The 24669-nt window shown below is 38.8% G+C and overlaps 1 protein-coding gene across 1 annotated transcript in view; it reads left to right on the forward strand.

Annotated features, from left to right (window-relative positions):
• Nucleotides 1-2808: 2808 nt before the first annotated feature.
• RNF11 (ring finger protein 11) overlaps nucleotides 2809-24669 on the forward strand; it is a 39753-nt gene continuing 17892 nt past the window's right edge. Inside the window, exon 1 of the mRNA XM_027621011.2 lies at nucleotides 2809-3317. Coding sequence (XP_027476812.1) covers nucleotides 3195-3317 — 123 coding nt within the window. The 5' untranslated portion in view covers nucleotides 2809-3194. The remainder of the gene's footprint in view (nucleotides 3318-24669) is intronic.

Raw genomic sequence — 24669 nt, forward strand, 5'->3', positions numbered from 1 at the left:
AGATTTTTGCTAAAACTGGAATAAGTAGCCCCAGGACAGAACTCAAGTTTAGGGCCTTGAGGACTTTAGAGGAGCCTGACTAGAGTTAGGTCAAGGAGAGTCTTTGTCACTGCAGTAGTCCTGATTATTACTATTTTCGATTTTAAATTATGTTTTGTGATTAGGTCACACTCTGGTCTACAGGGCACTCTCCAAGAGCTCCTTTCTAAAGCTGAATTAGGAAGAAAGATCACTGAATAGCTCCTTTCCCCACATGTGGATGCCAAAGGCATTTAAGATGTCTTCCCCATTCCCTTGTTTTTACATACTGAGAAATACCAGGATGAAAATAGTTGTAGTCCTTTTTCATAGCTAACAATGGCAACTGGTACATGATTCAAATCCTGGCTTTAGCCCTGAATCCGTGTGAATCCATGTTTCTACTCTTGCAAAACGGGAATACCAATATACACCTTTCTGGGCTCTTACATGTATGGCTCAGGCTAATAAAAGTCAGTTATGACTACATATTTAAAATTGTTGTAAAATATTCATATATTACACATATTATATAATACAATAATAGATCCCATTTATTTTCTATTGTTAACATATGTTCCAACAAAGTGAAATCGAGGACAGCTACATGAAGAAAGTGGTTTTTAAGGAGGGTCTTAAGAGATGGCTGGAATTCAACTGAAGGAAACAGCATGGCAAAAGGTCAAAGGTGGAAAAGCATAGTGAAAATTGAGCGCATAGCAAGTAGTGTGAAGATGGCTGGAGTGTAGGATGCCTGGTTGGAGTTGGAGTCATATGGGACATAAAGATGGGACCAAATGGTGCAAAGCCTTAATGACATGCTAAATTTCTGAACCACAAGTCTATGAAAGCTCTCTGATTACATTTTTCATGGCAGTAGTGTGGAGAATGGGTTCATGGTATAGAAGCAAGGGCTTTATTAAGAAGCCGTTGTAAGAGTTCAGAGGAGACAAGGAAAATGGCAACGGGAGGTCGGGGGAGAGCCAAATGCCTGAAATTTTTCTCCCAGGGAATCCATTTTACTTTTCAAGCTAGAGAATTAAGTAATGATTCTTGAGGATGAATGGAAGATTCTGATACAAACATGGCATAAAGGATCCCATATTTAGTGGGCGATATTAATGGGAAGGAAGCTAAGTCTTGAGGAAGAGAGAATGCAGCAAAAAGCTTATATTTAATATGGGATATGAGTCCATTTAAGAAGTAATTTTGTAGAATAGGGACTCCAGAGTTAGAGTACTCATGCCCATACCAGTTTAACAGAGTCCTACCTCCAAGAATCTTTTCTGATCCTCACCCAAATGGTCTAATCACTCTCCTTAGGACCCTCTAAAAAGCTTTGGAGGGGGGGAGAAGAGGAACTCATCTGTTTACTTGTCTTCCCAGCTGGACTCTGGGCTCCAACAGAGACAAGCCAGATCTGGTAAACCAGTTTCCCTAGGGCCTAGCATAGGGTCTTGTGAGGGGAGAAAAATAATCAGTAAATGGTGAATAAAAGAAAGGGAGTCAAGACCCACTTCTTGTCTTCTGAGAGCATTCTCATCTTTCTTCTTTCCTCCTTCCCACACATTGCTTCTTGGGCTCTTTGTTCATCCAACCAAGAGATACTACTCTACCTTAGGCAATGTGTCAGGCCATGCACAGAGGAGGGACAGATGATTCAGCCTGATTAGGTTGTGACAGAGAAAAGCTCAAGGACCAAGAGCACAGAGAAGGTGACTAACCTGGACTGGAGGGTTAGGGGAAACGAAGATGAGTGTAGGAAGGCTAAGTAGGAATAATGGCTAGCCTAATGAAAGGTAGAAGGTCTGGAGTGAAGGAGAAGTGATCTAGGGTCAGAAAAACAATATGCGTGGGTGGCCTGGTTTGCTCAGTTCCTTCATCGTCTGCCTTGGGCTCAGGTCATGATCTCAGGGTCCTGGGATCGAGCCCCGCATCTGGCTCCCTGCTTAGCGGGAAGCCTGCTTCTCCCTCTCCCACTCCCCCTGCTTGTGTTCCCTCTCTCCCTGTGTCTCTCTCTGTCAAATAAATAAATAAAATCTTAAAAAAAGAAAGAAAAACAATATGTGTAAAGGCCTCAGCCAGTGGGAACAGTCTTCTAAGATAACCAAAAGTACTTTATTTAGACAGCCTGGAGTTTAGAATATTTGAGGAGACAATGTCGCTAATGAAGATTGGGGAAGTAGATTTGTAAACCACTTAAGAATACTTAGTCATAGCAGTCATAACAGTTTTAGGAAGCCATTGAAGGTTTTAAATGGGGGATCAGACTTACATTTTAAAAAAGATTATTCAACTGTACAAATAGTGGATTGGTTCATTAGTGAGCTTGGACTTTATTTTGAAAGGATAAAGGGGAAGAAGCCATTTAACAGTTTAACCAACGGGAGTGACACATTCAGATAAGGGTTTATAAATAGATCACTTGGCAGAAGGCGGTGAGAAGACTGTCACAGTGCGCAGGTAAGAACAGAGACAGCTGGGATGGAGAAGTGGAAGTGGGGAGGCACGGGAGACTAGAGAGAGGTTTCTGAGTCAGGTACCGTGCCAACTGTCAGGGAGAGAAGCACAAACTGACGCAGCCCCAGGAACAGCTGCGGGAGGCGGAGAAGGGGGCGCGGCCGCGCAGCCGGAGCCGCCCACGGCTCCCGGCGCCGGGGGCGGGACCAGAGCACGCACGGCGGCGTGACGCAGGACCGCAGCTGGCCTCGTTCTGGCCGCCGCCGCCGCTTTGAGGCGGAGTAGGATGAGGCCCGCGGCCGCGGCTCCGGCGTCAGCAGGGGCAGCAGCAGCTGAGGCAGCAGCTGAGGCAGCCGCGACGGCCGCGCCCCCCCCCCTTCTGACCTGGATTAGGCCCAGCAGCTCCGTGGCCGCCGCCGCCCCGCGGGGGGGCGGGGTGGGGAAGTGCTTCGTCTCCCCGCCCCCCCCCCCATTGCCGCCTCGCAAGAGGCAACCGCCGCGACCCCAGCGGAGCCCGCGGCCCAGCCTTGAGCCCCCAAGTCCGGGGGCTGGCATGAGCGGCCCTTCGGCGGCGCCGGGGGGCGGGGGAGCCGCCGCCGCCTGAGCCCCGGCCTGCTGTCCGACCCCACCTCGCTGACCGAGGCTGACCGCGAGCGTGCGAACGACCCCGTCACTGCTTTCTTCCTCCCCCAGATCACACATCCTAGCCCCGGAAGATGGGGAACTGCCTCAAATCCCCCACTTCGGATGACATCTCCCTGCTTCACGAGTCTCAGTCCGACCGGGCTAGTTTTGGCGAGGGGACGGAGCCGGATCAGGAGCCGCCGCCGCCATATCAGGTAGGGGAGGGTGTGTGTTGGGGAGGAGGGGGTGCGAGAAGTAGTGGCAGCTCCTGGCCGAGGTTGAGGGGGCTTCGGGGCTGTCACTGTCCCTGGCCTCGGCAGGGCCTGGCCGCGGGGGCGTCCACCCGCTTAGGGCAGGGACTGAGGGTGATTGCTCCCCACTCCTAGAATAGGGGGGATCCTTCACCTCCCCTCAAGAACGGTGTGTGGATGGTATTCTGTCCTTGAGTTCTGGGATCATATCCCCTTGAGTATGTGATTCTATCCCCTTGGCCAGTGACTGGTGGTTCGCTTGTGGAATTTGGGAATGACATTTTTCTGCCTTTATGTCTGAATCGTGTAGTCTGAGCTGTGCGGTTTGGGGAATGGATTTCCTCATCGCGCCGCCAGCTGGATTATGGGTTCAGGATAGGTGGTTGGCCCCCACCCCATTTATATTGTCATGTATGATCATCCTCTCCTCCCTCCTCTCCCTGTACCCTGTGTGTTTATGTTAATTGGATCTGGTAGGTGTTCATTTCTCCTACATGAGAAAAGATCTTCAAGTGGTGATTTTAGGCCGGCGACATCAAGAGTTAACTTGTTTATATATAAGTATGTATTAATTTTAATCCCTCCTCCTTTTGCTCCACCCCTATGACACACCTTTTAAACGCGCTGATTCAATAAAACTTGAGTATCTTGAACTTTGGAAACGTTTAAACCTGACTTAAATACCTTCTGTTAGTCGTGGTTCTCCCTTTGTATCAAAGACTTGCTCCTAAACAGTTTCATTGCTTTTTGTACAGCAGTCATCAGTCCCATATATGTTTACACAATTAATAAAAAACTAAGACCTCTTGAACTCAAAACAGATATGTAGATGTTATAATCCATAATGTATATAAAAACCTTTCCTCTGTTTTTAAGTTTTCAATGATACTGGTTAAAAACTTTTTTTCCAGAGGGGCTTGGATAGTTAAGTGGCTTAATTTTTTTCCTGAAGGGTGTTTAGTTTTCTAACTGGGCAGTCTCCTTTGTTGTTTCATGTGGTGACATCATTATCTTGTGTTATTCTTTTCTCATTTCTTTGTAAACCAGTGTCTCATCACACCAGAAAAACCTGATCACATATGTTGGTTTTCTGAATAAAACCTTCAGGGTCCTTTCATATATACCAATAAAGTCCAGTCTTACTTGTGGCATATAGAAGCCTCCATGATTTACCTTTTACATTCTGTATTCCAGGCCTACCAAACAACACGAGTTATTTGTGTTCATATCTCTCTGCCTTTGCTCTAGTTGCTCCCTCTGCTAGGATTCCTTCCTCCAAGGTCGGCCAGGTGAACATCTAATCCTCTTTAAGGACTCAGCTCTCCTGTCACCTCTCCCAAGTCTCTATATTCTCCTCCCTCCCTCTGTGAATCCATCACTCAGTTGTGTACCACTCCCGCCCCCCCACTTCCATAAGCAGCACATGTAACACTTGGGTGTTATGTATGTTTTCATCATTAAGGCATTTCCCTCTTCCCCTAGTGTAAGCTGCTTGCAGTCACCTGTTATGCTGTTATATCCCCAGTATCTGGCTCATAGTAAATACTTGGTAACTTGTGGGATAAGTGAAGACTGTAAGCCCTTGAGAACAAGAACTGTGTCCTCAGTGCTTGGTGAAATTACTGGCACTTAAGAAGCACTTAAATGTTGAATGAATTAATGAATTTGAATTCAGTACCATGTGTTGTAAGTTTACACACCTGTTTCTTCCAAAAATTGTCACAGGGAAGTCTTTTCATCTTTCTGAATTTTGAAGCAAGTAAATTGTTTATATTTCACTCTTCATTTCCTTCAAATACTGTAGGACAATATGCCTATTTCAGTTTCATGAGCAAATGTTTTTAGAGGTATGATTTTTATTTCAAAATCTCCTTCCATGCTCCCTAATCCCTTTCCAGGCAAATTGAGTATCTTAATTGCCCTTTTTCTCTTACCCTTATGATAGATAATACAGTGTTAAGGATAACTTCTATAGAATTTCTGGGACTTGTATTTGCTTTTTCCAGGAGGACTAGATGATAATGAGAAGTTTTTTGGTATCATGAAGGGACATTTTTTTGAAACATGTTATTTGTGACAGTGGGAGTTTTTGTGGTTGCCCTTTCCTGAAGTGAATGACCCAGATACTGATATGCAAATTTAGTATCAATTGAAAGAAAACTTTAAAAATGGGAGCATAAAAAGAAAAAGCTTTGTCCCCTCCCAAAGGAAATAAGATTTTTTAGGAATGGTTAATTTAAATGATCTGAGAAATACCAGTCCAAGGGAATGATTTATATTTTCAGTGGACAGAAGTAGCATTTTTTCTTCAAAAATAGTATGTAACTAAATGAGCTACAGGAATAATAGCTTATTTCTTTAAAGAATAGTCTCAGCTGCAATAGGATTTTTAAAAATTTCATAAAGGGAATAGCTGATTATAAAGGAACACACTTAGAATTTTTCTGTAGCAGGTAGCTAAAAGATGTCCTTTGTTTTTGTGTTGCATGACGTACATATATGCCAAGAGCTCTGTATAATAAACTTCTAAGTTCCAGTTATTTCCTGTTAGCAGGATCTGACAGATTATGCCTAAAAAGTAAACACTGAGCCATCATGGCTAAAGTTTATAGGAAGTACCTGTGTTTCGTTAGTATCCTCCTAACTGGTCTCACTGTATTCACCCTTGCCTTCCCTATAGTCTGTTCTTTTTTTTTTTTTTTTTAAAGATTTATTTATTTATTATTTGACAGAGAGAGACAGCAAGAGAAGGAACACAAGCAGGGGGGAGCGGGAGGGGGAGAAGCAGGCTTCCCGCTGAGCAAGGAGCCCGATGTGGGGCTCGATCCCAGGACCCCGGGATCATGACCTGAGCGGAAGGCAGACACCCAACTGACAGAGCCCCCCAGGCGCCCCTCTATAGTCTGTTCTTAACCCAGCAGTCATTCTGGTAAAACAAATCATGTCACTTGGCTCAACCTTCTGTGGATCTTCATTTCATTCACAGTAAAAGCCAAATTCCTTAGTGCCCCATAAACCCTGCATAATCTATTTACCCCCACACATACCTCTCCTGACGTGTCTCTTACTAACTTTTCCCCTTTCTGGCATCCCTTTAGCCTCTCTGGCCGCCTTGTTCCTAGGATACTCCAGGACCTTTGTCCTGGTTGTTTTTATGCCTGGAGTGCTCTTCCCCAGGTATTACCGTGTCTGACTCCCTTACCTCCAAGTCCACTCAAATGACACCTTTATAAACCCTTTCTGAACACCCTATTTAAAATTACAACCTGCCCTAACACCCTGGAATTCTCCGTTACCCTGTTCTATTTTTTCCCCCATAGCATTTATCACTTTCTAACACACTGTCTTTACTTATGTTTATTGCTTATTATTTGTCTTCTCCCATGAGGGCTAAGCTTGAGGAAAGGAGTTTTTTTTTTTTTTTAATTATTGAACAGTACCTGACACACATTAGACACTCAGTTATTGGTTGAATGAATGGATTTCTTTTAAATGAATTAATATATTTGAGGCCAATGCAATTATAATGTAAGAACTATGCCTATTCCTAGTGCCTTCTTTCCTTTATTATGGATCATTTTTAAGGAATCCTAAAAATCAAATTTCAGTAATATTAAATATAGGAATTGGTTTAAAATAATTATAAAATTTAGGGTTTCTTTTTTAAACTCTGTATATAGTCTATAACAAAATGTTTATGAGAAAGTACTTGAATCCTTGTCCTTAAAGAAATGGGAGGGAAGAGGTTAGAGCTTTTCTTGAATTATAAGGTAAAAACAAAGAAATTGGGCACACCCTCTACTCTGTCCTTCCTGAAGGTTTAAAAAGAATACAAAGGAAATCTGCCCATCAAGGGCAATCTTAGAAGGGTTGTGAGAGGGAAGACAAACCATGAAAGGCTGGAGGATGAGTCCATAAGAGGAAAGGCCAACTGGTAGCCCAGTGCTGAAAGAAATATGTGAACAGGTTGAACTACCTGAGTGGGGTACTGTCACTCTAAGACCCCCCCTCCCCCATTTGTTGTATGCTAATTCAAGAGTAGCACTTTGTTGAAAAGAGTTTAATATTCATTGAACAACAACAAAAGCCACTTTACAGTATTTCTGTGTGCTGTGTATATATTTATATACATGCAAAGATTGGTATCTCGGTTTTGCAGTAATTATATAGTTTGAGATTTACTGATCTCTTCCTCCTGTCCTGTACTTTGACTTTGTGATTAATTCATTTGGGATTTTAAAATCGAGAAAATAAGTTGTTAATACTGCAGTGAGTCCAAGTGTAGCTCTGGTTTTGGAGTCAGATGGATCTGAGTTCAAATTCTGGTTGTCACTTACATGAAAAATACGAAGAGAGTTATCAGATGATAGATGTGTTTTGAGGAACTTCTTTGATGAATAACAAAACATTTTGGGTATTTCAAATTGTGACTGAATAAAGCTTCAAGATACTTTAAAAAAAACTCATTTTCCTATAGAACTCATTAAAAATAATCCTCCTTTAAGTCTAGAATAAAATAAAATACTTACTTTTAACTATTTAAAGCTGTAATAATACCTTGTTTTTCTGATAGCAATATGAAAAATTGAAGATTTTTTTAATGTATTACATTTTCTCTACTTTTTTATTGGAAATTACTTAAATCTGTATTTTGCATATCTTCATCTTATTAAATTATTTAACTTAAAAGTTTCCTTTGTGTGAAATTTTATCCCTCCCCTCTTAAAGTTCTGTCTTTTCATTAAGGTGCAGATCAGGTCCAACCTCTTTAATAAAGCCTTCCCTGACCATTTTAATTTTTGTTTGTAATATTTATCTGGAAATCATATATTGCATGATTATTTAGCTTTTAGTGCTTTAACAATGATTTTTCCAGATTACAATTTCTTTAAAAATAAGAATGATGTGGGGGCCCTGGGGTGCCTCAGTCACTTGAGCATCCAACTCTTGTTTTCTGCAGAGGTCATGATCTCAGGATCATGAGATCGAGCCCCACTACAGGCTTGGTGGGGAGTCTACTTGAGATTCTCCCCCACTCTTGTGTGTGTGTGTGTGTGTATACTTTCTCATAAATAAATAAATGGATCTTTTTTAAAAAATGAGAATGATGTGTTAAGATTTTAAAAAATATCTCAGTTGAGTGTAATGGCATCCTACACATTGTAGATCCTAGTGCCTAACTTAGAACTGTGCCTTCTCCCTCCTATACTGTTAACACCATGATTGAGGTCCTCATTACTTCTCCTGGTAACCTAATTGATGTCGCCTCTCTTTCCCGTTCATTTCATTCCTCAATGCTAGATAAATCTCTCTGGATCAGATCCCTTGCCTCTTAATGCTTAATGATTCTTCATGACTTATTACTGAAGATCTCTGTATTAGCAGTCAGTCATGATCTGGCTCTTTATATACTTTTCCAGCTTTCTGTAATCTTTTTTTTTTTTTTAAGATTTTATTTATTTAACAGAGAGAGACAGCGAGGGAGGGAACACAAGCCGGGGGAGTGGGAGAGGGAGAAGCAGGCTTCCCGCTGAGCAGGGAGCCCAATGTGGGGCTCGATCCCAGGACCCTGGGATCATGACCTGAGCCGAAGGCAGACACTTAACGACTGAGCCACCCAGGCGCCCTGCTTTTTGTAGTCTTGTATACAACTTATACTCTGGTCAAATTGAACAGTTTGCTATATTCTATATATGCCTTCTGCTCTCGGCCTCTACCGTTGCTCTTCTGTTCCCATTGCCCAGAATTCTCTTCCCTTAATTGTTCCTGGTATAAGTTCAGAGTTTCAAGATCCAGCTTATATGCCATGAATCTATTTCTGATTTTCCCCAATTTGAATAACATCTTAATATGAACTCCTTTAGCACTTTGTTTACCGTTCTTAGGACACTTTACCCTTCCTTGATTTTAATTATTTATAACAATGTCATATCTCCTCTGCTAGACTCCAACTCTGATGATTCAGCTCAGTAGTTTGCTAGAACTATTTTCACATAGCAGGCACTCAGATACTTGAATAAATGTGAGAATCAGTTAATTGCATTTTTCTGTAAGAGTGAGATTTTATGGTTCTTGCTTCTATATAAATTGTCCCAGAATCCTGTGCTTTGGCCTGTGTACCATAAAGGATTCTGCTATTTTTCTCTCCCACATTATTTTCTGACTATTCATTTTTGTTCTGTTACTTATTTATAAAGTATGTGAGCTTTTTCATTTGAGTTTGGTTTGTGTTCTGTAGTTCGGCTTGCCTTTTTTTTTTTTTTTTTAAGATATTTGCTTATTTGTCACCATTGTTGCAGGGGTTATTTATACCCAGAACCCATTCTGGATGTCCTTTAATTAAGGCTGATTCTTTGCCATTAAGAATGTATGTACCTTTAAGAGTAGGACAGTCTGTCAGTGTTTAATTCTAGAGCTAATTATAGGGTAACTTGAGAAGATAGGGGTAATGAGTTACTTGGTGCATAAGATCTGAGAAGTTGACTTCCTTAAAATATTTTTTAGTTAGTACTTTCTAGAAATCTCCATATTTTATAAAATTTCGATTAAAATCTTAATACTTTAGGTAGAATGAAATTCTCTTAAAGATCTTAATCTTATTTGGCTTCTAAATAGAAAAACTGTCACCGAATGACTAGTATAGGTTCTCCCTGACATTTTTCTTCAACTTGTGCCACTTTCTCTCTTTTGTCTTCTGTCTTTACTGTGCCTTAGCCAAGTTAAATTCTATAAATGAGGAGGGGAATGAAAGGAAGATAATTGTAAGTACAATTAAAATTACAGGTTATATTTGTCATCTTGCCTGGAGCCATTTCTGAATATAATTATTTTCTATGTATAATCTTCCTTCAAGCAAAGAGTTAGGGATGATGTACTTCTGTCCTGTATTCAAATAGGTTATTAAAAAATAGGCTGTAACAAATTTATAGAAGTTGATTCCTTAACCAGTAACTTTTAATACTGATTATAATAAATATGATAGTAATATGCTCAGAATTCAGGATTTTTGCAGTTGTGATATAAATGAAGTGGTGGAGATACCAAGGACTTTAAGAGTGGAAATGTGAGTCAAAGATATAAGGAAAAGCTGGCTAATAGACAGCCAGAGTGTGTGCTTTTAATGGCAAAAGAGATTGCTGCGTGGAATTGAAAAAGTAAAGTGATTAGGGAGAACTAAATATATTCGGCTCTTGGATAATCTGCCTGACCTTTTGATTTTGATATTCAATTTGGCTTTATGGTATGTTTTTGAAGTCTTCGAAGAGTTCCTTATTTTAACTGATCAAGAATACTTTTGAGTTCAGTTGAATATGAATGCACATATACCTATCTTTTAATTAAATAGCCAACCTGGAGTGTGTTCCCAAAGGCCAGTTGAGTAATTATCTTGTTACTTAATTTAAAGAGCATACAGTAAATTAACTAAGGGATATGAAAAGTATGGGAATGAAGAAAGCAATCTTCCAGATATATTTGTTTCTTAATTTATTGAAAATTTTCTGAATTCTTATGAAACTGAATGGCTTTAAGAAGAATGAGACTTTTATAACTGATACAACTAGTTAAAATTACATGTAATTTTGTATAACAGTGTAATTCTTATTTGTGGTGAAAAAAGTTTATCATAAACTGAGTAAGTAAGGCTTTAAGAATAGAAACGAGGACGCTCCATAACCAGTTATGGCCTATTTCCAACCCCCAGAGTCTCTCCCATACATCCTCCAACAGTCAGTACCCCTTCCCCAAATATAACCACTATTCTGACCTTGTCACCATATATTTGTTTTGCCTTGTTTTGAACTTGAATAGTTTGTTCAACATTGTGAGATTCATTTATGTTATATTTATGTAGCAGTAGTTTTTCATTGCTATACAGTATTCAATTGTATAAATACATTTTTACGTATTTTTTTCCAATCCATTCTACTGTTGATGTATATTTGGGTTCTGTTAGCTTTTGGCCATATAAATCTGCTGTGACCTTTTTATGTACATAATATACATACTAATTTTGGGTACATAGTTTTTCCTGTAACATTTTATTACAGAAATTATCAAAAATAGAAACTGACAGAATTGTATGAACACCCATATTCCTACAAATTAGATTCCATACATTTTGCTGTATTTGTTTTGATACCTTTTCAGTCCATCTTATTTGTTGATGTATTTAAAAATAAATTGATAAATAGTTTTACAAAGTGGTTCCATCAACTTATATTCCTATCAGCTATGTATGAGAATTCTATTTGCTCTACATCCATACAACACCTGGTATTACCAGTCTATTTTATTTTAGACATTTTGATAAATGTGTAGAAGTCTTTCATTGTGGTTTTAACTTGCATTTCCCCCATGAGGAATGCATACCAATGTGCATACTACTATGTGGTCTTTTGTGATTGGTCTCTTTAACTTAGCATAATGTTTTCAGGATTCATCTGTGTTGTAGCATGTATTAAGACTTCATTCCTTTTTCTTGTGAAATATTCCATTGTATGAATCTACCACATTTTATTTAGCTATTGTTCAGTTAATGAACTTTTGGGTTTCTGCTTTTTGGCTGTTAGAATGCTGCTGTGAACATTTGTGTACAAGTTTTTATATGGATGTGTTTTCATTTCTCTTTGTTCTACACCTACCAGTGGAATTGCTGTGTCATGTAATTCCATGCTTAACCTTTTGAGGAACTACCAAACCATTTCCAAAGCACTTACACCATTTTACACTTCCACCAGCGGTGCATAAGAGTTGCAATTTCTGCACATTGTTGCCAAAACTTACTGTCTTATTATAGCCATCTTAGTGACTATAACGTGGTATCTCATTATGGTTTCGATTGCATTTCCCTAAAGACTAATAATGTTGAGCATCTTTTCATGTGCTTGGCCATTTGTATATCTTCTTTGGAGAGGTATCTATTCAAATCCTTTACCTATTTTTAATTGGGTTGTCTTCATTATTGAGTTGCAAGAGTTCTTTATATATTCTAGTCCCTTGTAAGATATGACTTGCAAAAGTTTTCTCCCCTTTTGTGGGTTTTTTTCCACTGTTTCAGTGGTATTATTTGAAGCACAAAAGTTACTTTATGAAGTCAATTTTTTTCTTTTGTCATTTGAGTTTTTGATGTTGTGTCTAAAAGTTTTACCTGACCCACAGTCACAAAGATTTACTCTTGTGTTTTATTTCTGGTTCTCACATTTTAGGTACAGATCCATTTTGAGTTAATTTTTATGTAAGGAAGGCCCAAATTTATTCTTTTGCAAGTGACTGTGCTATTGCTACAGCACCATTTGTTGAAAAGAGTATTTTTCCTCCATTGTCTTGGCATTCCTGCCCCAAATCAATCATCCATAAGTGCAAGGATTTATTTCTGGACTCTTCAGTTATGTCCATTGATTTTTTTTTTAAGAGGTTTTATTCATTTTATTTGTCAGACCACGAGAGAGGGAACACAAGCAGGGGGAGTGGGGCTCCCCGCTGAGCAGGGAGCCTGATGCGGGGCTCTATCCCAGGACCCTGGGATCATGACCTGAGCCGAAGGCAGATGCTTAATGACTGAGCCACCCAGGCACCCCTGTTCCATTGATTTTTATGTCTATCCTTAATGCTAGTACTACACTAATTCTAAAGTTTTGAAATCAGAAGTGTGAATTTTCCAACTTTGTTCTTACTCAACATTGTTTTGGCTATTCATAGTCCCTTTTAATTCCACATGAATTTTAGGATCAGCTGTCAATTTCTGTAAATAAGCCAGCTGGAATTTTGATGTGACCACTTGAACCTTTTTTGTTTAAATGAACCTACATTGAAACATCATTATCATCCAAAGTCCATAGTTTTTATTAGGGTTCACTCTTTGTGTATACTCCGAGTTTGAATAAAGGTATAATGAGATAGATCCACCATTATAGCATTCAGAATAGTTTCCCTGGCCTAAAAATCCTCTGTGCTTTACCTGTTCATCCCTCCCTCCTCCTAACCCCTGGCAACTACTGATCCTTTTACTGTCACCAGAGGTTTGCCTTTTCCAGAATGTCATATGGTTGGGATCCTACAGCATGGGGTCTTTCATTTAGTAATATGCAATTAAGGTTCCTCCATGTCTACCCATGGTGTGATAGCTCATTTCTTTTTGGCACTGAATAGTAATCTATTGTCTTGATATACCGCAGTTTATCCTTTCACCTACTAAAGGACATCTTGGTTGCTTCCAAATTTGGGCACTTATGAATAAAGCTGCCCTAAACATCCATGTGTAGGTTTTTGGGTGGACGTAAGTTTTCACCTCCTTTAGGTAAATACCATGGAACACAATTGCTGGATCGTATGTTATAAGAGTTTGTTTAGTTTTGTAGGAAACTGCCAAACTGTCTTATAGTGGCTGTGCCACATTATATTCCCACCAGCGATAAGATTTCCTGTTGCTCCACATTTGATATTGTCAGTGTTTTGGATTTTCCCATTTTAATAGGTGTATAGTGATCTGTTTCATTGGTTTTAATTTGCAGTTCGTAGTGCTTCTCAGTGTCAACCCCCTCACCCTTAGTGGGACAGGATGGCAGGAGGGAGATGAGGTTGCATATTTCCCTTCCTCCATGTGGTAGGCTAAAGCCGGTTGGATTTGAGTATTTCCATTTGTTCAGATAGGTTAGGCTCTGATAAAACCTCTGCAGGTTGGCTCTGGCAAAGGTTTCTCCTGAGTGCAGGCCTCCTTTTCCCTACCCCTGTTAAAAACATGAGGGGATTTTTCTCTTGATATTTACTATGAGGACCTGGTAGAGTTCTTGAAGATAGAGTCTTAACTCAGACTTGTCTGAGCTAAACCTCCAGCAGTCTTACCAGTTACAGTTCAGGTTTTCCTACCCCAGCACTGGTTCTGCTCATGGGTTTCTGCTTCGGTAAGTTTTGATTTTCTGTATCCACTTGTCTCTTTCTCCCAGTTTTTGGGTCAGCAGTTTCCCCTGTGACATCACTTCTGTGACAGATAAAAAGAAGAGTTGTTCATTTTTGTTTGTTCAATTTTTTTTTTTTTGGTGGTTGTTAGAGTGGAGTGGCAGTTTGTAAGCTCCTTACATGCCAGACCAGAAACTAGAAATTCTTAATTTTCATAATAATTCTATGGAAGTGAATATTATTCTATCTTTTAGATGAAGAAAGAGCCTTAACAGCAGAGCCAGGCAGCTGTGAGATTTGAGTTTTAGACAGTAGAGGTAATTTGTACAGCATGGCAAAGGACTAGTGGAAGAACGAAACTGTAGTAACACCAGATTTGGCTCAAAGGCAAATCATGGGAACATGGGAGTCCATTTCTAGTAAAGTTAATCTGTTGGGAGAATGGGATATTGGAATGAAGTGGCTTTAACAGTGATAATTGAAGTAATGAGACTCCTTTATAATGAAGTGAGTCTTCTAAAAATATTTCGTAAATCATGTAAAGGTAGGTTTCATATAGCACAACAGTGTTCTTCTAAATTGACAAAAATACCTCTGTGCTTAATATCTATTTTGTCATTAGAGGATAAGCAGCCCTGCCAACTCAGTGCAATATTCAAGGTAGCAAAGTGTGTTTTGGTATTTACATGTCTTTTCTGTCAACTGGTAATTCCCCTTCCTGTCTAACCTTTCTCAACCAAATCAATATAAGAAATGGCATATTCATCATCAGTTGGTATTAAGGCACTCCTGTCTATTAGTTGAGGCTAATTGCAGTATTGTGAGGATGTGTTTTATTTAGTGTTATTTCCACTAGTCATTTGTATTCTGGTTTTTATTGTGGTATTTTTTAAATGTGGAAGTAATAGAAGTAGATTTGGAGCAAAGTGGGCTCTGAAGCTTTGGGAACTAAGTAGTCCATTCAGGGTACTGGAGGAGCAAGGAGGTCCAGAAAACAGGTCTCTAAAATAAAGTAAAAAAAGAGATGGAGTAGTAAAATCACACAGGGGACTGTAGTGGATCCAGTGTAGAAAGTATAATTGCAATTAGATTTAAGTGATATTGACCAGTTCAAACAGGGATTTATTTTGGATAAGTTTGGGGTAGAAAACTTTCTAAAATACGTTATACATTTTTAGCATTTTTGTCAACATTTTTTTGTTCCAGTATACTTACCAGAGGTAGTAACAGTCTCTTACTGAGACTAACTCTCACCTGGGTCCTTTTTCACACCCTCCCTTTGCATTGTCACTTCTTCCCCACAAATCACTGAAATACTGACTTCGAGCAGACTTTCATTTTATTGATTCAAAATTATTAGATTAGTTTATTATACTCTGGAAATAATAGAGGGGTATCTCCAGAGTCTGGAATTATGTAGAACTATTTGTTATTGGGTGAAGCCTGATCTAATTTTAATTCTTGCACCTGCTTTTTATCATTTCCCCCCTCATTTTCTTTTCCCACTGTCAGATGGTTCTTTATCTGCTGTTAATGCATCTGCCCTTGCTGTGCCTCTCATTCTGCATATTGGAAAACCAGATAATCAAGCTTGTCATATTTCCTAGCAGCTGCCAATAGAAAGATCCCAAATGCAGTACCTCTGACTAAAGCAGCATTTTTATTTGTGAATAAAGTATTTTGGAATTTGTATACATGGTACCTTTTTTTAAAAAAAAATTATTTTTAAAATTCCCTTGGCTTAAATTTGCTTAAGTCAGTTAATTTTAGCATGAATTCCACATGCATATGAGAGTAGAAAAACTGAAAAAAAGAAGAAACCTTAAAGATTGAGGTAAGCTTATCAGTGTTTCCTTTTTCACATATGCCTCTCCCTCTCCTCCCCAACTGTCTTTCATTCATTATCTGGAATTTTCTCTCCCTAGATTGTATTTCTCAAAATGCTTTTTATTTATCCCTCAAAACATGCTTTAATTAGCTATGACTTTTTATAAGCTCTAAATTCTTAAGCTCAGTGTAATCTTTGATGAATACCCTTTGGTCCCACAGATCCCTGTAGATCTAACTACATTTTAAGATAACTGATTTCCTTGGTAATTTTATATATGTATTCAAAAACACCATCTGAGAAGTGGTCCACAACTTTCACCAGATTGCCAAAGGTTTCTGTGCCACAAAGATGGTTAAAAATCCCTGGAGGCAGTCTCTAGTTGCAGGTCATGAGCTCATATCACTGCTGCCAGAAACCACAAAGCCTTTGGGGTTTGAGCCACAGAGTTCTGATAGGTGTGTGGTACAGGAATTCGGTTAAATTTTCTTTTTGCAACACTATTCGGTAAATTGTCAGACCTCATTTATGAAATGAAATTCTCAAATCTATTAAATTAACTTGAAGTATAATTTCTTGGTCATAGATGAGAAATTTTAATATCACGAGGAAAATGACAGCGTTATAATTTCAAAAAATTGCTAAGAATATAGGCTTTCAAACATTTCTTGGTGCCTCAATAAAAAGTACATTTTATACCATGTTTCTGTTTATAAAAACAGAAACAAATTTCATAAAGCAGTGTTGCCCTTGCATATATTCTGTATATTTTAATTCATTTTCTAAAAAGTCCTTTGATCTTTGAAACTGATTTTATAACTCACAGTAGATTATGACTGTTTAGAAAACATTCCAAGATGTAAAGCCAAAAAGATAAGATTGTGAAATACATTAAAATATTTTGTATGTCCAGCATCTCAAACAAGATCTCTTAGGAATTCAAACATGGTCTGTAAAGCAGCATTTTAGAGAAGTGGGTACACATTTGCACCCTGGGTGTAGTCATTAAGCTGACTGGTGCCGGGTCCATTACATTTATTATCTTAAGGATTAGGGACTTTATCCTAAAGCAGTGGAAAGCTAGCCACTAAAGGATTTTAAATGGAGTTATGGGTGAGATGATTATGTAAATTAGACTCGCATTTGAAAGATCTCTCTAAGAGCAAATAGGAAGGGGATAGTAGACAAGGGAAGACTAGTTAGGAAGCCCCTGTATTAGCTGATACTGTTGGGTAGGGTGTTGGCAATAGAGATGAAGAGTTATGAATGAATAGTGTTGATATTTAAGAAAAGCAATTTAGTAATGGATTATATGAAAAGAATGTATCCAGGATATTAGGATATAAAAAGAGCAAGAACAGGATGTATTGGGAGAAGACTGGTTGGGGTATAGAAATAGGGCAATAATGGAATGTGGAATTGAAAGTGGATGAGTTTGTTTTAGTGAGAAGGAATTGATCATATTTATAAGCTGATGGGAAGGATCTAGTGAGAAAAGGTTGAATAGGGAAAGCAGCAAAAACCCACAGTGTAAATTTTCTGAGAAGATGGAAGCAGATAGAATCCACATAAAGATAGAAGAATTGGCCTACATAAAAGAAAACAATTATGATTTTATGATTAAAATATATGATTATAGGGCACCTGGGTGACTTAGTCATTAAGCGTCTGCCTTCAGCTCAGGTCATGATCCCAGGATCCTGGGATCGAGCCCCGCATTAGGCTCCCTGCTCCACGGGAAGCCTGCTTCTCCCTCTCCCACTCCCCCTGCTTGTATTCCCTCTCTTGCTGTGTCTCTCTCTGTCAAATAAATAAAATCTTTTTTTAAAAAAATAAATGAAAAATATGATTATAACTAAAATTATGTTTAAATAAGTGATCCATTCATGTAGTCAAATTCTGTTAGAGTATAGATGAAAACATCTTATTTCTGTTTTGTAGCCACTCAGTTCCATATCCCATAGGCACCTTGTTTTTTGTGGATCCAAGAGATTTTATACACGTGCAAGCAAATACAGAAAGGGGTCCTTGCTGACCCCTTTACACAAAAAGCCCACTACACACACAATTCTGCACCTTACTTTTTTTCATCTCTGTCAGTATATGAAAAGCTTTATTCTTCCTTAGGGCTGAATTACTTGTATGTAATATATTTAACCAGTTCCCTATTTGATGGACATTTAGGTGGTTGTTCTACTTTTGATAGCACCTCTATTTTAATAAGATGGAAAGATTAACTGGAGATAGGTACACACATGGGCAGGGGTGTAAGTTTGACTCTGGGACATCTAAGGGGCCTAAATTGATTTGAGTGCAGAATGAGGTGCTCTGTTTTGGGACCAGCAAATAGAAATGGAATATTTAGGGTCAAAGAGCTGATGAGTGGAGATTTGTATTTGGTCAAATGAGCAGGAATTCATTTAGGGAAATCTGATCTGGTCTTGGAGGTGAAGAGTCACTGGACTAGAGTTAGAGACAACAGCCAGGAAAATTCCTGAAACTACATGTTTTGTCAGTTGAAAAGTCACTTTCAGAAGTTACCTTTTAATAGAGAATTAGAACTACTTTTGGTAGCTTCAAATGGGACCTCTCCATTCAACGTTAAATGGATCTAGCCCATCTAGAGGGCAAGAACTGTTTTGGGTTTAGAAACTGTAAGACATTACTGCGTAATTTGCAAAGCATTTCAGTTTTCTGTTTTTCAGTTCTAGACCTGTAATTTTATTCTAAAATAGAAACCTTGATTAAGCCTAAGTTATTTGTTTGCAAAGTGAGTGAAGACACCTTCAAAGTGGTTATAATTTTTTCAGCAACTTCAAGGTATCTGTGATGTCACTCACACTGGATACCAAGTATAAGATAAAAACATGAAACAGGAGACACCTGGGTGGCTCAGTCGGTTGGGCGTCTGCCTTTGGCTCAGGTCATGATCTCAGCATCCTGGGATAGAGTCCTGCGTTGGGCTCCCTGCTCAGGGAGGAGCCTGCTTCGCCCTCTGCCTGCCGCTCCCCCTGCTTGTGAGCTCTCTCTCTCTCTCTCTGACAAATAAATAAAATCTTAAAAAAAAAAATGAAACAGTACAAAGTCATAGGTATGGTGCCCGAGGAGGGTTGAAGTGGGGGAGGGAACTTGGTTAGTTGTTTGAGAGGGCTTCCTGAGTGTTAAGTTCTCAAATCAAGAATTCCCTTAACCCCATTATTTGAATTTTTCCCTCATATTCCTTCAAATGGTTTTTCTCTTTCTGTGGCAACCATCTTAAGTCCGTGTGTTTCTTAATCCTTTCTTTAATAACTCTTGAGAAACTGTAAGCTACAAATCCTCTGTAGAAAGATGCACAGAATTTTGCATGCACTTTCAAGGAATGTATTTACTCCCTGAAGCCCTGGACCTCAGATGAACAACCTCTGGTAAGTTATATCAAACTTCTGTTCTACCTTCTTTCATTGCCATCTTCAATATATCTTGTCTACCACTGTCAAAATATAGCCTTTAGGTTCTACATCTTGCTTGATTCCTCAGTGTCTGCAATTTAATATAAAGGCCAAATATTTAAGAACATTTTCCTCTGCTTTTGGAGATTTGAATGGATGCGACAGGGTCACACAGCTCTTTTCTAACACCAGACTGAACCAAATTTTCCTGACTTCTGACACACAGCATATGTATGTACCTATCTCTCAGTTAATCTTTTGTTAAAATAGAGGTGCTATCAAAAGTACAAGTCATTGGATTTCATTACATAATTCTAAATCAAGAGTGGTTTATGAACTTTAAAAATATTTTGAAGTTTGTTAACCATCCTTGTTTTATAGTTTTATACTTTAAGTGTAAAAAACAAAGTTAATTTCCACTGATTTGTATACCTTTGCATCCCAAGATGCATTGTTGAAACCAAATGTTGTTTAGGTAATATTCATACCCTACATGCAAGGAACTCTCAAATATATATATTTGACTGATTCACTATATCTTACTATAATGGAGTTAATACATGCTACAACACAGATGAACCTTGAATACATTATGCTAAGTGAAAGAAGCCAGACACAAAAAGGTCATACATTCTGTGATTCCATTTATAAGATAAATACAGAGTAGTCAGGTCCATAGAAGCAGATGGTGGCCCTATGGTTGGAGAAGGGGGAATGGGTAGTACTACCTAATGGGTACAGAGTTTTATTTGGAGTGATTACAGTATTTTTGAAGTAGAGAGTTAGTGGATGCACAAGTGTTAATGTACTAAAGGTCACAGAATTGTTTTGTTTTTTAAGATTTTATTTATTTATTTGATAGAGACACAGAGAGGGAACACAAGCAGGGGGAGTGGGAGAGGGAGAAGCAGGCTTCCCGCGGAGCGGGGAGCCCGATGCGGGGCTCGATCCCAGGACCCTGGGATCATGACCTGAGCCGAAGGCAGACTATTAATGATTGAGCCACCCAGGTGCCCCGAATTATTCTCTTTAAATTGGTTAATTTTATGTTACGTGAATTAACCTCCATTTTTAAAAAGTAGAATTAGACTCCACTGTGTACACGTCATATTCTTAGCAGAATTAAATACACATTGCGAGCTATCTCTATTTTTTTTTTCAGCTTAAAAATTGGATTTTTATAAATTTTTTTAAAAATTTATTTAAATAATCCCTACACCCAGTGCGGGGCTTTGAACTCATGACTCTGAGATCGAGTTGCATGCTCCCCTGACTGAACCAGCTAGGCGCCTCTGTATTTTTTTTATTTATTATTTATTTAAATTTAAATTCAGTTAATTAACATATAATGTATTATTGGTTTACAGAGGTACTGTGATTCATCAGTCTTACACAATTTACAGCGCTCACCATAGCACATACCCTCCCCAATGTCCATCACCCAGCCACCCCATCCCTCCCACCCCCCACCACTCCAGCAACCCTGTTTGTTTCCTGAGATTAAGAGTCTCTTATGGTTTGTCTCCTCTCTGGTTTCGTCTTGTTTCATTTTTCCCTCCCTTCCCCTATGATCCTCTGTCTTTTTCTCAAATCCCTCATGTCAGTGAGATCATATAATTTTCTCTGACTTATTTCGCTTAGCATAGTACCCTCTAGATCTATCCACGTCATTGCAAATGGCAAGATTTCAGTTTTTTGATGGCTGCATAATATTCCATTGTACACACACACACACACACACAGACACACACACACACACACACACACACACCACATCTTTATCCATTCATCAGTCGATGGACATCTGGGCTCTTTCCATAGTTTGGCTGTTGTGGATATTGCTGCTATAAACATTGGGGTGCACATGCCCATTCGGATCACTACATTTGTATCTTTGGGGTAAATCCTCAGTAGTGCAATTGCTGGGTCATAGGGTAGTTCTATTTTCAACTTTTTGAGGAACCTGCATACTGTTTTCCAGAGTGCCTACACCAGCTTGCATTCCCACCAGCAGTGTAAGAGGGTTCCCCTTTCTCTGCATTCCCAACATCTGGTTTCCTGAGTTGTTAATTTTAGCCATTCTGACCGGTGTGAGATGGTATCTCATTGTGGTTTTGAATTGTAGTTGATTTGTATTTCCCTGATGCCGAGGGATGTTGAGCATTTTTTCATGTGTCTGTTGGCCATTTGGATGTCTTCTTTGGAGAAATGTCTGTTCATGTCTTCTGCCCATTTCTCGATGGGATTATTTGTTCTTTGGGTGTTGAGTTTGATAAATTCTTTATAGATTTTGGATGCTAGCCCTTTATCTGATAAGTCATTTGCAGATATCTTCTCCCATTCTGTCCATTGTCTTTTGGTTTTACAACTGTTTACTGTGCAAAAGCTTTTTATCTTGATGAAGTCCCAATAGTTCATTTTTGCCTTTGTTTTCTTTGCGTTTGGAGAGTGTCGTGAAAGAAGTTGCTATGGCCGATATCGAAGAGGTTACTTCCTCTGTTCTCCTCTAGGATTTTGATGGATTCCTGTCTCACATGTAGGTCTTTCATCCATTCTGAGTCTATTTTTTTGTGTGGTGTAAGGAAATCGTCCAGTTTTATTCTTCTGCATATGGCTGTCCAATTTTCCCAACAATACATACACATTGAAATGTTAACTATGGTTGCATTAGAGTACTGAAAATATGAGTTAATTTTTATTTCTATGTAATCATATGTTGAAGAGACTGTCTTTTTTCCATTGGACATTCTTTCTTGCTTTGTCGAAGATTAGTTGACCGTAGAGTTGAGGATCCATTTCTGAGTTCTCTATTCTGTTCCCTTGATCTATGTCTGGTTTTGTGCTAGTACCATACTGTCTTGATGATTACAGCTCTGTAATAGAGCTTGAAGTATGCAATTGTGATGCCACCAGCTTTGGTTTTCGTTTTCAAAATTCCTCTGGCTATTCAGGGTCTTTTCTGGTTCCATACAAATTTTAGGATTACTTGTTCCAGCTCTGTGGAAGAAGTTGATGGTATTTTGATAGGGATTGCATTAAATGTGTAGATTGCTCTAGGTAGCATAGACATCTTCAATATTTGTTCTTCCAATCCATGAGCATGGAACGTTTTTCCATTTCTTTGTGGCTTCCTCAATTTCATGAGTGTTCTATGGTTTTCTGAGTACAGATCCTTTGCCTCTTTGGTTAGGTTTATTCCTAGGTATGTTGTGGTTTGGGTGCAATTGTAAATGGGATCGACTCCTTAATTTCTTCTGTTTCATTGTTAGTGTATAGAAATGCAACTGATTTCTGTGCATTGATTTATATCCTGCCAGGAGCCCCTATAAATTAGATTTTTTAGCAGTAACTTTTAAAATTAGCTATTAGTGATACCAACTTTATAAAGTTTTCTTTTTATAATTGCAAATTAAACATGTTAACATAGAAAAGAAATTAACTCATTTTCAGTACTCTCTTGCAACAATGGTTAACATTTCAATGTGTATTTATGATTCTTTCAAATGCAGATTTTTTTAATGTATGTGTAATAACACACTAATATTTTTGCATCCTTTTACTTTTTAATATCACTTTATAAGCATTTTCTCATGTTGCCGCAGTCTTTAGAGCTCTAGTTTTTAAAAGCCATTAAATATTAGGTTTATATTATTCACCTGTATATTTGGGTTCTTGATTTTACAAGGTGAATTTCTTGATTCCTAGTGGTGGTAAAGGTAGAGGAGATGGTTGGATGTGTTTCTCATGTAGAAATTATGGGAAAAGTAGTGTGCTGTCAGTTTTAGCTTGAAAATAACTTGTAGGGGCGCCTGGGTGGCTAAGTTGTTAAGCCTTTGGCTCAGGTCATGATCTCGGGATACTGGAATCGAGGCCTGCATCAGGCTCCCTGCTCAGCGGGAAGCCTGCTTCTCCCTCTCCCACTCCCCCTGCTTGTGTTCTCTCTCTCGCTGTGTCTCTCTCTGTCAAATAAAAAAAAAAAAAATCTTTAATAAAATAAAAAAGAAAATACTTGTAAATAGCTGGCCATCTCTGTTTACATCACTGGATAACCTTGCTAGAACAATTTCACATTTGGTTTCTAAGATTAGTAATCTCTAGTAATCCTAACTTGTTTTATATTTCTACTGTTGAGGTCAGGTTAGGAATCTTTTTTTGGGGGGGGGGGTGCATTACCAAGAGGACTTAAGCACTCTGTATTCCATGTTCTGCTAATCTCCATTTCTCTTACTAGTTAAAACAGTTTCCTGATGACCTGATTGTGGAATTGAACTTGAAGAATCCAAAGATTAAACCTGATTTTCCACTTTCAGACTTTTAGGTGCTGACACTTGGTATTTCCTATAGTCTCAACATTGAGATCCAGGGCATTCTCTGTATCTGTTTCTAAAGAGGATCATTATAAGACAGCTATAATTTTTCTTGTTTCCTTTGTTAGAATATATTACATGAAACACATATGAACAATTAGAAGGCAAGTGTTAGGGATATGGTATTGAATAATGCATTAGAAAGTAGGAACTACCTATGTAGAAGCTGCAGCAACTGATCGGACTAGAGGATGTAGAAAATCTGTTTGGTCAGACTAATTTTAGGCATTCTTAAGACACCCTGTTTCCTTCAGATAAGCAGTCTTGTAAGATTCTTACTCCTTTCACCTGCACCCCAAATTATTTCACTAGGCTTCTAGGAAAAATCTCACATTAAAATGTAGGCCTTTTCAACTTTGAACAAATGGTCCTGGGACACCTGCATATCCACACAGAATGTAGTTGGACCCCTTTCTCACACCATATACAAATATTGACTTAATTGTTGATGTACCTAAATGTAAGCTAAATCTGCACAGCTTTTAGAAAATATTGGAGTAAGTCTTCATGACCTTGGTTTAAGTAAAGCCTTCTTAGATGTGGTACCAAGAAGCAACGGTGACCCAAAAACATATAAGATGAACATCAGCAGAATTTAAAACTTGTGCTTTAGGGACGCCTGGGTGGCTCAGTCAGTTCAGCATCTGCCTTCGGCTCAGGTCATGATCCCGGGATCCTGGGATCGAGTCCTGCATCGGGTTCCTTGCTTCAGCAGGGAGCCTGCTTCTCCCTCTGGTTGTGCTCTCTCTCTCTCTCTCTGACAAATGAATAAATAAAAAAAAAATCTTAAAAAA

The sequence above is a fragment of the Zalophus californianus genome, chromosome 4 (genome assembly GCF_009762305.2).
Source record: "Zalophus californianus isolate mZalCal1 chromosome 4, mZalCal1.pri.v2, whole genome shotgun sequence".
NCBI lineage: Eukaryota > Metazoa > Chordata > Mammalia > Carnivora > Otariidae > Zalophus > Zalophus californianus.